Raw genomic sequence first — 17,566 nt, forward strand, 5'->3', positions numbered from 1 at the left:
GTTGTACTCATATGGTATGAAAAATCTTAGGATTGATAATGAAATGTATCTAATAATTGTTAGAATATTATGGTGAACATATTTTTATTTGTGTCGTGTTTATCAATTTAGTTTTTGTGTGTGTGGTGGTGATGTAAGATTTTTCTCCTCTCCCCCAACATCCACTTAGTTAAATGGCTTAATTGACTAGAAATCTCTTATCAATTGGGTATGGGATTGCCATTGATTATATATTGGGTGTATTTGTCTAAATCAATCTACGAATGTGATAAAACAAGTAACTGGAGAAACATTGATCTGAAATGTGAATTATGTATGGTCAAATATCTAATCGCGTCTTACTACGAATCACTTGAATTAATGTAAATATTTGATTCACTCTTTTCTTATGATTACCGATGTAATACGATATATATAAATATATCTAAACTGTAACTATGTAGTTCTAATATCCTCAAAGTTCATCTTTAGCAACATCTTCAGCTTCAACTTCAGCTTCAGGTGCAGCAGCAACTGGTTCAACTTCAATTTCACCAGTAGAAGCAATCTTAAGAGTTTTAACTGGACGATCACCATAACTAGTTTTAGCATTTTCCATATGGTCAACCACATCGAAACCATCAAGAACTTCACCAAACACAACATGAGCTCCGTTTAACCAACTAGTAACCACAGTAGTAATGAAGAATTGAGATCCATTGGTATTTCTACCAGCATTTGCCATTGATAATTTATATGGTTTATCATGTTTTAAATCAAAGTTTTCATCATCAAATTTACCTCCATAAATAGATTTACCACCATAACCTTGACCAGTTTCATAATCACCACCTTGGATCATGAATTTTGGAATGATTCTATGGAAAATAGATCCAGTATATCCAAATTCAGGATCAGTAGAAATAGTCAATTGTCTAAAGTTTTCAACAGTCTTAGGAACAATGCTACCGTATAAACCAAAGGTGATTCTACCAATTGGAACATCATCTTCAGTTATATCAAAATACACTTTATGAGTGATTGGGGGACTATCAGCAAGAACATGTTGACCTAACACAAATAAAACAATCGATACGATTAAACTAAAACTAGCAATAAACTTCATTATGTGATCTGTATTTGGTAATCTCTATTTGACTCAATTGTATTCTTCAAATAACACTAAGACCTTAATATGAATTGACTTGAATTGAATAGAAAAAGGTAAGGGTAAAGCTGTTGCTTTTTATTTTTTGGAATTTTCAACTTTTTCGAGTGTCTGGTCGCTTTTCTTTTTTTTTGTTGTCAAGTTTGTTTTCTTTCATTTTCGTAATTTTTAAAATTCAGACATTAAACCAATTGCAAAAAAATTGTCTGAAATAAAAAGCGCAAAAGTCCACTTTACATACAACGCTTTTGATAATATAACAGAAAGATTTATATGGAAATATACAAATTACAAAAAAAGAAGAAAAACACCAATGTAGCAATAAACTTAAACTTGGCGAAAAGAAGAAAACAATATCTATATATGATTCACCAATTAAGCATCGAACGTATTTCTGGCTTGTTAGATTAAAACATGGGAATAGTCAAATCAGTGATTATTAACTTTGACATAGACTTGGATTTGGAAAAAAGTCTTAATAATTCGAATCTAAATGATGAAATACAGAAAAAAAACAATATATTGATTTGATTGGGAGTAGAAATAATAAAGACATAAAAGCAAACTCTAAATATAAGTCAATTTAGATAAAATAAATAAAAGTTGGTTTATATAAATTAAAATAATATCATAAATAAACCAACAATAATAGATAATAATGGAGACATTATCTTAGTAGAAGCAGAGCCTTGATACGAGCTAATAGATGGTGATTCAGGACCAGGGCCAGAATATGCGGCTGAGGGAGTTCCAGAATTTTGAGATATACTTGGTGAAGTGACGGTGTTAGAACCATGATCGATATAGCTAGTTGGATTTGGACTGTTAGCATTTGGAGTAGTAGTTTTTTCGGTTGTTACATCTCCACTAACCTTTGACCTACTTGGAATACTTAATGAGCCATATGGATTAGAACTTGGAGAAACAGCAGCATGAGTAGTAATCGATCCTATACTGGGTGTTGTTGATGTACTTGACGAACTATTGAAAAATCCACCAAACAGACTGACTATAATAACGCCATCTGGTGTCTCTACTATTACAGTCACAGTATCAGCACCACTGCCTGTTATAGTCGTGGTGTATGATCCAGTCCATGGAGTAGTAGTAGTAACCGTTGGTAAAACTGGTGGATCATTGGATGGAACCTCAACAATAACGGTCACAGTATCAGTACCACTTCCAGTAATTGTAGTAGTATACGAACCGGTCCATGGAGTAGTAGTAGTAACCGTCGGTAAAACTGGTGGATCATTGGATGGAACCTCAACAATAACGGTCACAGTATCAGTACCACTTCCAGTAATTGTAGTAGTATAATCACCGGTCCATGGGATAGTAGTAGTAATAGTTGGGATTGGTGTTTCAATTTCAATTGTAACAGTATCAGTACCGGTTCCAGTAATTGTAGTGGTATAATCACCGGTCCATGGAATAGTAGTAGTAACCGTTGGTAAAACTGGTGGATCATTGGATGGAACCTCAACAATAACGGTCACAGTATCAGTACCACTTCCAGTAATTGTAGTAGTATACGAACCGGTCCATGGCGTAGTAGTAGTAACAGTTGGTAAAACTGGTGGATCATTGGATGGAACCTCAACAATAACGGTCACAGTATCAGTACCACTTCCAGTAATTGTAGTAGTATACGAACCGGTCCATGGAATAGTAGTAGTAATAGTTGGGATTGGTGTCTCTACTAAAATCGTAACAGTATCAGTACCACTTCCAGTAATTGTAGTGGTATAATCACCGGTCCATGGAATAGTAGTAGTAACAGTAGGTATTGGTGTTTCAATTTCAATTGTAACAGTATCAGTACCGGTTCCAGTAATTGTAGTGGTGTAATCACCGGTCCATGGAATAGTAGTAGTAATAGTAGGTATTGGTGTCTCTACTAAAATCGTAACAGTATCAGTACCACTTCCAGTAATTGTAGTAGTATAATCACCGGTCCATGGAATAGTAGTAGTAACAGTAGGTATTGGTGTCTCTACTAAAATCGTAACAGTATCAGTACCACTTCCAGTAATTGTAGTGGTATAATCACCGGTCCATGGAATAGTAGTAGTAACAGTAGGTATTGGTGTTTCAATTTCAATTGTACCAGTATCAGTACCGGTTCCAGTAATTGTAGTGGTGTAATCACCGGTCCATGGAATAGTAGTAGTAATAGTAGGTATTGGTGTCTCTACTAAAATCGTAACAGTATCAGTACCGGTTCCAGTAATTGTAGTAGTATAATCACCGGTCCATGGAATAGTAGTAGTAACAGTAGGTATTGGTGTTTCAATTTCAATTGTAACAGTATCAGTACCACTTCCAGTAATTGTAGTGGTATAATCACCGGTCCATGGGATAGTAGTAGTAATAGTTGGGATTGGTGTTTCAATTTCAATTGTAACAGTGTCGGTACCGGTTCCAGTAATTGTAGTGGTATAATCACCAGTCCATGGAATAGTAGTAGTAACAGTAGGTATTGGTGTCTCTACTAAAATCGTAACAGTATCAGTACCACTTCCAGTAATTGTAGTGGTATAATCACCGGTCCATGGAATAGTAGTAGTAACAGTAGGTATTGGTGTTTCAATTTCAATTGTAACAGTATCAGTACCGGTTCCAGTAATTGTAGTGGTGTAATCACCGGTCCATGGAATAGTAGTAGTAATAGTAGGTATTGGTGTCTCTACTAAAATCGTAACAGTATCAGTACCACTTCCAGTAATTGTAGTAGTATAATCACCGGTCCATGGAATAGTAGTAGTAACAGTCGGAATTGGCGTTTCAATAATCACTATATTGGTTTCACCATCACTGTTAGTTGTTGTAGTAGTGTAAGTCCCAGTCCAGCTAGCAGTTGTTGTAGTGGCTGACTTTGGAATATCGATTACAACTGTGGCAGTTTCTCCTGGAGTTGCACTGATAGTTGAGGTAGTGTTATAAGTGCCAGTCCAAGTAGTTGTAATAGTTACAGTGGGAATTGGTACATTAACCACGATGGTTTCGGTATCTCCTGTATATGATGGAGTTGTAACTTGGGTAGTAGATCCAGTCCAAGTGGAAGTTGTAATTACGACAACATTTCCTGTTCCTCCTGTACCAGCATTATTATAAACACCCCAAGTGATACTCTTACTATTATCAGTAACTGTATTTGAATCAGCACAAGTATAAGTATTTGTATAAATAGTTCCTAAGGTTCCTCCAGTGGGTAATAATAGCGCGTCTATAAAAGGTCTGTAACCTGCAGGAACACCACTATACATCACTGTTAATTGAGTACTAGAGCAAGTAACTTGTATTCCAGGCATAGGCTGTCCACTTTCTGGCAAATACCAATCATTTAAATTGTTGCTAATTTCTGCATGATAGGATGAACAATCTATGGCACCATTTTGAGCTGTAATACCCAAAGTTCCTGAAGAATAACCATTAGGACAAACACCTGCTTCAAGGAAATGCAATTGTCTGCTGATGGAAGGGATGATTCTGTTCATAAAAATAATTTGATTTGGATCATATCCGGTAGCAGGGGTACCAGCTTGAAAATCTGCTGAAGTAGTAAGAGCGTTATTTCCATCGTAAAACGTAACAGTATTGGTACCAGCATCAAAACATTGTGCATCTGTCAAATCAGAAGTATATCCAGATCCACCCGCATTAAATGTAAATGGAAATTCAATTGTACCAGTTGCTGAGGTATCTGGAGTAACATTATTCGTAAATGTACAATCTAATTCTGAATAGGGAGTAACTATATCACCTGGTCTAAAATTGCATGTTGCAAATACAACATTGTTAGCTTGAAGATTAATAGTAGTAGCAGTAGTTGTGAATTTAAATACACATGGTAAAACTAAACTAAAAGTATCACCTGGTTGATCCTGAGTTCCATCTATAGTCCAGCCTACATTTGCTATCCAACTTGGATTAAAAGGCATAACATATTGATAGCCACCTCCATTTTGATAGTGAAGGGAATTAAATGATGTGAATATACCTGACACTTGCTGACAAGCAGCAAATGTTGAGAAAAGTAATGCGAAAATAAGCCTTAATAAAATCATTTTTATTAAACAAATCTCAAATTAGTTTCAATTATACAGATAGAATTGTATCAGTATTTCATCAGGGTTGTAGGACATCAACAAACTTATATAATTCAAAATTTCTAAAGATTTCATAATACATTTATTCACGGCACTTGTTGTGTAGATTGATATAATCTAAACAAATACATACGACGAATTACCAATTTTTAAATTTGACTATATAATTTTTAAATAAAATCCCATTGAACCCGTTAATTCTTCTATTTTACTGGATGCAAAACTTTGTTTCTCGAAAATTAGTGAGATACAATCAACAATGAAACTCTAATAGTTTCCATTTGCAATCTATCTGGTTTCCAGTCAGGCAATTTGTTGACACGCGGAGTCCATTTGAAATGACCTAAATGTGGTAGATTCTCATAGTTAAGCCCAGGGTTCGTCAGCTTAAGATTTAAAGACTTACTTGGCAATTGAAATGAAAGCCATTTACATTTCATCATCCCGTCCAATTATCTTAAATTCATTACGTATGAAACAAGGGCTCAAAAGTCATCCCAACCATTGTCTCAGTGTTTGAGTTTTTTTGCAAAATTTGTTTGTTTGCACTTTTTTTCAACCATTTATTTAATTTTTGCCGCTTTAAACTTTTTATAATTTAAAGTTTTGTTCTCTTCTTTAATAATTTTGTGATCATCATATGCAGGGTTTTTCCATTCTTGTTAAAGTTTTTCATGTCCCATTATGCTATGGATTAATTGTTTTATAGGGAAGTTTTCGTTTATGATTTCCATAATAGTAAAATTAAGTTACGTTTTTCACATTGTATCTCATTGTTTTAAAGAATTCAGACATTTAAAACTATATTTTTCACAACATATGATTCTCCACGATGAATTAGGTGAACAGTCACCTGTGTTGTTGTTTGAATATAGTTAAAAGAGTACCAAAAAACAGTCAATAAGATTTATTTACTATTTTTTATTTATAGCACAAATGTTTAAGTCATTAGTTCTACCATTGGTATAGTAATTCACATAATAATACAATTTTAATGACAAGAGTGTGATTTATCTTAAAACTGACATAACTATGAGCATATATTATATTTGTAGAGAAATTTTATTGGCAGTTCCAACCTCATAACCGCAACTGAGCTGGGCCATAAAATTCGTATTTTCTCAGGTTTTTAGCTTTTGGGCTTAGTTCTGATCCCTGATCCCCGACTCTATCCGTAAGATGGAACCTTGTGTTAATCAGCTGTTCGTCGATCATTGGATCAGATCATAATATATTGAGCCAGCTGTTTAATATGATCAATATGTTACCTTGTAAATGAATGTTCAGAGTTAATAGTAAAGTGTGTGATAACTTAAACTGAAAACAGAAGCAGAAAAAGTAGGACTTTAGAAACCATTTTTCACACTTGAAACTTGGAATTTTGAACATTATCTAATGAAACAGGCATTAAACTATGTGTTTATAATAATCAATTTGGTGGTTTTATTAAATCCACTAAATGACGTACAAGTAATTAGCTTTAAAAGCAGAAGAAGTGCGATATACGTTTTGAGTGTATTATTTAAGTGCAATTTGGCACTTTATTAACCTTAAATTTCATAGTTATTAAGGAAAATTATGCTGGAAAATTTTTAGCTGCCGTATAAAAGGAAAACTAATGCATCTTTGCAGAATGTGTTAACACAATAAACATTTTAGAATAACCGTTAGTTTAACTTCCAATTTGACAAGAAAAATTATTAAATACATGAAGGGTTTAGGTTTTGTCCTCTTCTCTCGAGTTATAATGCGTAATTCTGGATATAAGAATCCTATCATCAACCACTTACCAATGTCGTAACCACTGTAAGAAATAATGTGGAGTTGTCGCCTTGATTCAGTATCCCATATTATCTAATTATAAGGAACGATAACTCATTACCGAAAATCTTTTACCGAAAATCAATAAAGCGCAATATTGAAAAATTCTAGAAAATTTAAGCATGCACGGAATTATTTTTTTAATTACGGAATGAAATGGGTATCACAAAATAAACTTATAATTTAAAAAACAACCATTTTATAATGTTATTTTTATTAGGTTTAATCTAGCCTTTGACAAAAATTAAATATGACTGAAGCGTCAAACCAAATTTATTTTACTTGAACAAAAGGACTGTGGATATGAATATGGTTCATATTATACTTTACTTTGACGCTTTCTCTGATATATTAAGAAAATTTTACAACACATATTAAAACCATTGATTTCGAAATATTTAGTGTTATTATTTAACCCTTGAACCTTTGGTTATAATATTTCACAATTTATACTGTGTTAACCACATAATTATCTAAAGCTTGACCAATTCTATGAGTTATGCTTAAAATATATTATCGTACTAGCCACACAAAATACAACTTATAATATGTCTTTCAATGAAGTGAGTAAGGTAAATGCACAACATTTGAATGTCACATAAGCGCTCCTATAACTATTAGATACATCAGAATTTTATCAAATGTATGTGGAATAAAATTTTAATATCAACGCAACTGAGCGCTGACAACACTAATTGAAATACCCCCCGACTTATCTCGTTACTATCAGGCCATATATGTACTTCGTCGCAGCAGACTTCTTCCCTTTTCAAATTACTTGATGCGTATTGTTTCTGTTCGTCACTTTTCTTGAGAAATTTAAGGTTTTAATTTAAGGTTGGTCGGATAGTAAACGTTAAAAAGGTCCTCGGCAAAGGCGAGCAATGTGGCTTGTTAACGCCTGCTTACCTTTTCTATTGGACTTATTTACCAGTTTGTCAATATTAGCTTTAGTGTCGTTTAACTTACATATACTAATTTCTGTTTTATGTTACTCAATCATGCTCATTGTTTACTACTATCTAGTCCTACTAAATACTTCGCACCCTTTTATACATCAAATATTGTTAAAAGGCTTATAAGAATATCAGTAAAGAGATTTTTGGTTGAAAGGGAATGCTATTTGTCCACTTCTCTTGTTGAAAGATCGTGATTATCAAAGTCCCTGGTTCCATTGATGAAAAACAAATTAGTAAATCTACAAAATTTCAATGGCTACATCAAAATTTTAAACGTATAAAATTAAAGCAAAGTTGTATTAGTATGAACGAAAAATTATTATAGAGCGATATATATGAAGAAGAATAGAAAGATATAAAGTTTTCTAAAATACCAAAGCTAAAGGCTTTTAAAATTGACCGAAATATGAACAAATGAACGAATAATAGTATCGAAACAGAAACAATGAGTTTAGTAAGAAAATAAAGCCGCAAAAATACAAAACAGAACCATAAAATGAAGAAAATAAGTGACAAAGTTAATTAGATATAGCAGAAGAATCACAACAAAATAGCTAACAAAACAAGTATAGCAGATATGAGTGGTGAAACAAATATAGAGGAAGCAGAACCTTCATATGTATTAATAGAGGGGGACTCTGCTGAAAAGCTGGATTCAGATGCAGCTAATGAAGTAGATTTCGTACCAAGTTGCGATATGGATCCACTTGCTTCCTCGGAAGCAATTGCAGTATGTTGTGAAATCAATGGAGATGGTACGGTTGTAGTTCCTTGATTATTAGAATCCCCATTGGTTTGAATGGTTACAATTCCATTGCTGTTAACAGTCAGAGTATGGATTTTGGGATTGGACAAAGGCGAAACAGACGTGATTGGGTTGTTTGTTATATACGAAGTAGCATGAGAACCAGACCCACTTGCTGACTCTTTTAGAGGCACACTTATACCTGAAGTGACACTCTGAACTACTTCACCTCCTCCTGAAACCCTAGAAGAATGCAAGCCTGTTATTGGTGTACTTGCTTCATTTGACGATCTATTTATAACGATATTTGTTGAATGATACTCGGTAACGGTGGCCGTATTAGTTTCTGTGTCCAAATAGTTCGATGTACTGGAATAATTCTTCACAATACTCAAAGCTGAGGTTGAACTTTGTTCTCGGCTAGAAAGATGTTTTGAACCACTACTAGTTTCACTGGACTCGGTAAGTGTCTGACTTGAATAAACAATGTTGGAAGAAGATAACGATGTAGAAAATCTAGTATAATAAGAAACCGCACTTCTCAGACTTGAATAAACCACATTAGAAGAAGACGATATTTCGGGTGTAGGACTCGTAGTTGAAGAAGCACTATTTATAAAACTAGAATAAACTGCATTTAAAGAAGTTGATTTCTTCTCCGTGGACGACGAACTAGAAGAAACATTGAAAAATCCACTGAACAGAGATACAACACTAATCGGCGTTTCAACAATAACGGTGACAATATCAGATCCACTTTCGGTGACAGTGGTAGTGTATGATCCGGTCCATACTGTAGTGATGGTAGTGGTTGGTTCAGCTGGAGTTTCAACGAGAACTGTAATGGTGTCAGATCCACTTTCGGTGACAGTGGTAGTGTATGATCCGGTCCATAACGTAGTGATGGTGGTGGTTGGTTCAGCTGGAGTTTCAACGAGAACTGTAATGGTGTCAGATCCACTTTCGGTGACAGTGGTAGTGTATGATCCGGTCCATACTGTAGTGATGGTAGTGGTTGGTTCAGCTGGAGTTTCAACGAGAACCTGTAATGGTGTCAGATCCACTTTCGGTGACAGTGGTAGTGTATGATCCACTCCATACTGTAGTGATGGTAGTGGTTGGTTCAGCTGGAGTTTCAACGAGAACTGTAATGGTGTCAGATCCACTTTCGGTGACAGTGGTAGTGTATGATCCGGTCCATGCTGTAGTGATGGTAGTGGTTGGTTCAGCTGGAGTTTCAACGAGAACTGTAATGGTGTCAGATCCACTTTCGGTGACAGTGGTAGTGTATGATCCGGTCCATAACGTAGTGATGGTAGTGGTTGGTTCAGCTGGAGTTTCAACGAGAACTGTAATGGTGTCAGATCCACTTTCGGTGACAGTGGTAGTGTATGATCCGGTCCATACTGTAGTGATGGTAGTGGTTGGTTCAGCTGGAGTTTCAACGAGAACTGTAATGGTGTCAGATCCACTTTCGGTGACAGTGGTAGTGTATGATCCGGTCCATACTGTAGTGATGGTAGTGGTTGGTTCAGCTGGAGTTTCAACGAGAACTGTAATGGTGTCAGATCCACTTTCGGTGACAGTGGTAGTGTATGATCCGGTCCATAACGTAGTGATGGTAGTGGTTGGTTCAGCTGGAGTTTCAACAATAACGGTGACAATATCAGATCCACTTTCGGTGATTGTAGTAGTGTATGAACCACTCCATACTGTAGTGATGGTAGTGGTTGGTTCAGTTGGAGTTTCAACAATAACGGTGACAATATCAGATCCACTTTCGGTGATTGTAGTAGTGTATGAACCACTCCATACTGTAGTGATGGTAGTGGTTGGTTCAGCTGGAGTTTCAACAATAACGGTGACAATATCAGATCCACTTTCGGTGACAGTGGTAGTGTATGATCCACTCCATACTGTAGTGATGGTAGTGGTTGGTTCAGCTGGAGTTTCAACGAGAACTGTAATGGTGTCAGATCCACTTTCGGTGACAGTGGTAGTGTATGATCCGGTCCATAACGTAGTGATGGTAGTGGTTGGTTCAGCTGGAGTTTCAACGAGAACTGTAATGGTGTCAGATCCACTTTCGGTGACAGTGGTAGTGTATGATCCGGTCCATACTGTAGTGATGGTAGTGGTTGGTTCAGCTGGAGTTTCAACGAGAACTGTAATGGTGTCAGATCCACTTTCGGTGACAGTGGTAGTGTATGATCCGGTCCATACTGTAGTGATGGTAGTGGTTGGTTCAGCTGGAGTTTCAACGAGAACTGTAATGGTGTCAGATCCACTTTCGGTGACAGTGGTAGTGTATGACCCACTCCATACTGTAGTGATGGTAGTGGTTGGTTCAGCTGGAGTTTCAACGAGAACTGTAATGGTGTCAGATCCACTTTCGGTGACAGTGGTAGTGTATGATCCGGTCCATACTGTAGTGATGGTAGTGGTTGGTTCAGCTGGAGTTTCAACGAGAACTGTAATGGTGTCAGATCCACTTTCGGTGACAGTGGTAGTGTATGATCCGGTCCATACTGTAGTGATGGTAGTGGTTGGTTCAGCTGGAGTTTCAACGAGAACTGTAATGGTGTCAGATCCACTTTCGGTGACAGTGGTAGTGTATGATCCGGTCCATACTGTAGTGATGGTAGTGGTTGGTTCAGCTGGAGTTTCAACGAGAACTGTAATGGTGTCAGATCCACTTTCGGTGACAGTGGTAGTGTATGATCCGGTCCATAACGTAGTGATGGTAGTGGTTGGTTCAGCTGGAGTTTCAACGAGAACTGTAATGGTGTCAGATCCACTTTCGGTGACAGTGGTAGTGTATGAACCACTCCATACTGTAGTGATGGTAGTGGTTGGTTCAGTTGGAGTTTCAACAATAACGGTGACAATATCAGATCCACTTTCGGTGATTGTAGTAGTGTATGAACCACTCCATACTGTAGTGATGGTAGTGGTTGGTTCAGCTGGAGTTTCAACAATAACGGTGACAATATCAGATCCACTTTCGGTGACAGTGGTAGTGTATGACCCACTCCATACTGTAGTGATGGTAGTGGTTGGTTCAGCTGGAGTTTCAACGAGAACTGTAATGGTGTCAGATCCACTTTCGGTGACAGTGGTAGTGTATGATCCGGTCCATAACGTAGTAATTGTAGTCGCAGGTTTTGGAACTTCAACAATTACGGTTGCGGTTTCTCCGGGTGTAGCCGGGATTGTTGTAGTGGAGCTGAAAGTGTTATCCCACGAAGTTGTAGTAGTAACCGTTGGAATAGGTAAATCTACCACAACAGTATCAGTACCATCGGTACCTGTTATGATTGATGTAGTTGTACCTGACCCTAGCCATGTAGTAGTAGTTGTAACAGTTGGGACTGGTACTTTTACTAAAATAGTTTCAGTATGTCCAGGCGCAGTGTTATATGGTAGCGTAGTAACTTCAGTTGTAGTACCAGTCCAAGTAGAAGTTGTAATTATAACAATATTCCCGTTTCCACCTATACCAGAATTACTATAATCTGTCCATTGAATATTTTGACCGTTATTTGTAGATATACGACTACCAGCACAAACATAAGTATTGGCATAATTTGTAATCAATGTTCCTCCTGTTGGTGATATTAAAGCATCTATGAAGGGTCTGTAACCAGCTGGAACATTATTATAGTTCACTGTTATCTGAGAACTAGAACATGTCACACTAACTCCAGGCATAGGCAGAGCGTTCTCGGGTAAATACCATGCATTTAAAGTGTTAGTTATTTGTGTATGATATGATGAACAATCCAAGACCCCGTTTGTTACTTGTATTCCTAAAGTACCTGATGTATAACCATTAGTACATACACCAGCTTCAACTAAATGTAATAATTCATTTAGTGAAGGAATAAGTCTATTCATAAAAACAATATTATTGGTATTGTATGCAGAAGAAGGGGCACCTGCTTGGAAATTGGCAGAAGTAGAAAGTTGATTAGTACCATCATAGAAGGACACTGTATTGGTTCCAGAAGTAAAGCAAGTTGAATCTGATAAATCAGATGAGTAAGCAGATCCACCAACACTAAAAGCTACTGGAAAAGTAATAGTACCACTAGCATAAGTAGATCCAGTAACAGTGTTGGCTAAAGTACAGTCTAATTCTGAATATGCTGTAACTATATCACCTCCTCTCATTGTACATGTGGCAAATATTTGACTGTTAACTTGAAGATTAATTGTTGTAGCAGTGGTAGTGAATTTAAAAACACAAGGTAAGTTTAAAGTAAATGTATCTCCTGATTGAACCTGGGTACCATCAATGATCCATGATACAGTAGCTATCCAACTTGGGTCAAATGGGGCATTAAAAGGATAACTGGCACCATTTTGAAACACAAGTGAATTTAATGCTGTGAATATTCCAGAAACCTGTTGACCAACAACTAAAGTTGACAAAAATATCAAGTAAACTAGATTAAATAAAATCATAATTATTATTTTATAGTTTCAAATCAATAGTTTCAAAAAACAATGACTGGAAACGTATTCACTCTAGTAAACATAAAGGATATTGGTACTTATATATCTTTTTGCAATTTTTCATTAAAGTTAAAAAAATTTCTTAATTTTGTTCGTCTATCAATCAAATAATTAGAATTATTGCATTGAACTTAATTCAAAAATAAATTAAGGCAGTTCTAGTCTCAAAAGAATTCAGTAAAAGTTTTAGGAAGCATTCTAGATTTAATAATGCATAAGGGACCTATCGAAAAGGGTTAGTTAAAAGATGATTGTGTAACTCTTCAAAAAGAAACAAATTCTTAGGTTCCGGACAAATCTTGATAGTTCTCCTGAAATATTGTGTACCAAATCGCCCCACGATAGGATTAGTTAAATGTGTGTATATCAATGTAATTGCTTTTCCATTTTTTTTTCAAACTCGTATTGATATACATTGCTATAACAAACATCCTTTGTTGGAAACTTGATTAAGTAATATTAATCTATTTCCCGTCTTTATTTGATTAAAGTGTAAAAATTAGCCTGAAATGATTTCTCGTATTGTCAATAACTCCCATATGGATGCTTTCATATGTTATTTTGTTAAATTTTGTTCGTTTTTACACCCAATTCATCAAAACTAAAAAAAATTTATTTTTTAATTTTTTGCTTGTACTATTATGCAGGAAATTGGTATTGTTTTGTGTTGCTAATGCGCAGGGTTTTTTTTTTGTTCTTCATCGTAAAAACTTTTTTTCAAGTATCATTATGCCTTTAGTTAATTACACATTTGGCTAAAATTGGGACACTGCTATATATAGTATAGATTAGGTTACGAATTATTATAATGGAATAGAACAAAAGAAAAGTAAACAAATCCATTGTTTGACTTATTTATTTATTTATTAATTCAATTCAATTGTGTTAATTTGATAAGCTGATAAAAAGTATAATAAAATCTTTGGATCAAGGCTCTCTCTTCTCCCCCTCCGCCCCTTTAAAATTGTGTTAGTTCTATTTTTTTTTCTTTTCTAGTTTGCAACCTTCCTAAGAAATGGGAGAAATTAAACAAGATTGTTTGTAGCCAGTCTAAGAATCCTGCAAAAGCAACTTCTAATCTTCTTCTTACATACTTCTTTCTATTGTTCTATATTTTCATGGAAACCAAAATTTGAGGTGTTGCCCCAAAAACGAAAAAAAAAGTTTAATTATGGGGCGGGCGGTTATAAATGAAAATATTACAAATATACACATTCATTCCTAAATTATACAAGAAAACCTTGGTAACAGATTAATGAGCGCAATATGTGGTAAGTTACATCAATGATTTATAGTATTACAAATTAAATTGATTAATTAATGCTAAATGTTATGTAATCATCAATTAATTTCAATACAGTATTACGAATCAATTGTTGAAACCACAAAGCTTAAGTCAAATTCATCATCAAATACGAATTTCAATTAATAATACAATGAATGAATTAATTAATTAATTAGCATTCGCCTAACTCAAGCGAAGTCCCTGTCTACAAAAATTAAAATTAAAATTTGAAAATCTTTTTGTTTTATTTTTTCTTAAGCAACCTAAATAAACGCCTAAGAAATTTTTTTGATTTACAGGGAACATAATGCATAAGGCTACATTCTCTAACTACTAAATTCAGTATGTATGATTCATCCTAATTATATTAGAATAAAAATAATAATACTATAATATGAGTAAAAGTTAAAATTATTATGTGTTAGTCTTACTTAGACTCTAGTTTGAGCCTTTTTATCTGCATGTGATCGCCAGAATAGGAACCATAATTAGTCTTCTCCTATCGAAATGCGTTAATATTAGACGAATTCAATTTCGATTTCTAATGCATGTTAGTATGTTTGAATTTTTGAGCAATTAAATAGAGGTGAACTTGAAGTAAGAAGAAAGAATTTCATTTGTCATACTTCAATCGATTGTAACGTATTCTATTGGTAATGATACATGTATAGAAATCTAAATGATACTCATTAATTCCATTTCGTTGCCTTGCTGCGATCACCATCTTCATGAGGCTTATTTAACTCTTTGGTAATCATTTTACATATTTTCTAATGCTCCTTCGCTCCCAATTTCCTAAAAGGTAAGTAATCTAAATTCTATTAACCGAAGACTCAATCTTATTTCAATGAAAACCTACGTTGTAGAAATGAAGTCGAATAAAGCATTATAAGATTCTTTAAAACTTCATAAAATTTCATTCTGTCATCCCTTCCGTTGTGTAATGCTTAGAAAAAGATATACCCTATATTCGGGATATCATAACACATAAAAAGGTGAAATTACTTGGGACTTATTATTGTGTGCATAAAAGATTTGCCGTAAACTCTCCAAACTTTCGTTAAGGTCTTACTTTCTTATATTTGAGTCCCCTTCTATAATGGTTTTGTGAGTTTTTCACAAATTCGTACAAATTTCATTTGATCGATAATTGGTGTCGGGTATTCCTCTTGATTAATGCTCCCTCAAAAGTATGATGATACCCTGCATATCCTTTAACGGCATGGTTAATTTCTTAGTTACGATGATCATTGATGCCTGTCAATGTTTCTAATTCCAGTCATACATTCTTTGTTAAATAACCTTTTGCTCAGTTCTTTGAAACTCATCTCTGAATTAGATTCCTAAGATTCCTGGAATTTTACCTGTTATAATTTGGTAGAATAAGCGAATCGGATTATTATTACGCATTAATTATTTTTCTTGACTGTTTATAAATTTTAAGGTTGCGCGGAGTTTAGTTGATTTTAGAAATCGGTTAAACCGTTTTATTCTTGCATACCAACTCTTAACCCGCCTCATTTTTTTGACTTAATCCCAATTAATTACATTATATTTGTTGCAGAACATAAATACTCCACTCACACTATCGATTCCTAAATATTTTCCTGGCGTTTATTTAAGGACATAGTAATGCTTTATTGTTGGACTTGCTCTACAATGGAATTGTCTTGTAAGATTTATCCCTCCCCTCTAAATGAAATTTGAATAATAATTCTAAAAGTTAAGAAAATATATTCGCAGCTCGATCGCAGCTCTTCGCATATAGATCTGCTGTTTGACACTTTCACAGTTTGCTGATATTTTTTTAAATTTCCATTTCATGCTGCTTTATGTTAAAGACTGCAAAAAATAATCCTGAAATTTTAGAAACCAAGATTGAAATAATCAAAGCTTAATTGAAGCAATTCACAGCTTAGATACAACATAATAGAAAGAAAAAATCGGCACTACAAAGAAGCTATCATAGATTTTAAAACAAGTAATTTTATATCACTAGCAACTAAGAATCACCAAAAGGAGATGTAACTTACAGAAAACACACATATGTAAGGGGAGATCAACAAACATCAAAGCCCGTTGTCTTTAAAAGTGACTGAAAAATATTAATATAATCAACTGATGGGTTGAAACATACACAGAAACTGAACTTGAAAAATTTCTCTATATAAAACTAAAGGAAACGAAAATTAAGACTCGATAAGGAGGATAAGGAAGAAAAAAAGTTAATTGAAAAATGCTCGAAGAATCAGAATAAAATAGACAATAAACCAATTACAATGAGTAAGACTGGTGACACTACTTTAATAGAACCTGAAGCCTCGTATGGATTGACACTTGGATATTCTGTTGAGGATGCAGGATAGCCGGTCTCTTGCGATATATTCGGATATTCAGCTGCACTTGATCCATAATATTCGGTATCAGATGTATTGGTTCCTGTTTCTCCAGAAGCACCTGGTACTTGGACTATCACAGTTGCTAATTCTACGTCAGTAACAGTTGACACAACGTCACCAGCACTATTAGTAACAACTCCTGAACTTGGTACTGTTGTCCTTGTTAAGTATGAGGTCGTATATGAGCCTGTCCAGCTTTCAGTTATTGTTATTGTTACACCTTCACCAGAAGTTAAAGTATAAGCTCCATTTTCAAGTTCACTAGTCGTTGTCGAACTCGATTCAATTATTATCGTACTAGGAGCTACGGTGCCACTAAATTCAGAATTGTCACTAGTAGAAGAAGTGTTAAAATACCCATCAAACAGAGTAAATATCACACTACTTTCTGCCGTTTCGACAATGACTATAACAGTACCACTCGTACTTTCGGTAATAGTACTGGTGAATGATCCTGTCCATGGACTGGTGATAGTGATAATAGGTTCACCAGGGACTTCAACAATAACAGTATCAGTGCCACCAGGTGCAGAATCGATTTCAGTGGTGTAAGTTGAAGTGTAAGAACCCGTCCAATCTG

At 35.0% G+C, this 17,566-nt stretch overlaps 3 protein-coding genes across 3 annotated transcripts; all 3 read right to left on the reverse strand. All coding sequences in view use genetic code 12, as the record gives it.

Moving 5' to 3' along the window:
* Positions 1–454: 454 nt before the first annotated feature.
* DFJ63DRAFT_321823 (cyclophilin-like domain-containing protein) lies at positions 455–1,105 on the reverse strand (the record flags this gene model as incomplete). Its single annotated transcript, XM_064907367.1, has 1 exon — positions 455–1,105. One exon carries the CDS (start codon positions 1,103–1,105, stop codon positions 455–457), a length of 651 nt encoding a protein of 216 aa, XP_064765046.1.
* Positions 1,106–1,435: 330 nt separating this feature from the next.
* Positions 1,436–5,358, reverse strand: DFJ63DRAFT_30839 (cell-wall agglutinin N-terminal ligand-sugar binding-domain-containing protein). Its single transcript, XM_064905511.1, has one exon. It carries the CDS (start codon positions 5,215–5,217, stop codon positions 1,765–1,767), a length of 3,453 nt encoding a protein of 1,150 aa, XP_064765047.1. The 5' UTR covers positions 5,218–5,358; the 3' UTR covers positions 1,436–1,764.
* Positions 5,359–8,579: 3,221 nt separating this feature from the next.
* Positions 8,580–13,251, reverse strand: DFJ63DRAFT_333187 (agglutinin-like ALS4 protein; the record flags this gene model as incomplete). The annotated part of the gene is made up of 2 exons (XM_064907813.1): positions 8,580–9,827; positions 9,859–13,251. 2 exons carry the CDS (start codon positions 13,249–13,251, stop codon positions 8,580–8,582), a joined length of 4,641 nt encoding a protein of 1,546 aa, XP_064765048.1.
* Between the last annotated feature and the right edge of the window lie 4,315 nt (positions 13,252–17,566).

The sequence above is a fragment of the Scheffersomyces coipomensis genome (assembly GCF_036884675.1).
Source record: "Scheffersomyces coipomensis strain NRRL Y-17651 chromosome Unknown DFJ63scaffold_1, whole genome shotgun sequence".
Taxonomy (NCBI): Eukaryota; Fungi; Ascomycota; class Pichiomycetes; order Serinales; family Debaryomycetaceae; genus Scheffersomyces; species Scheffersomyces coipomensis.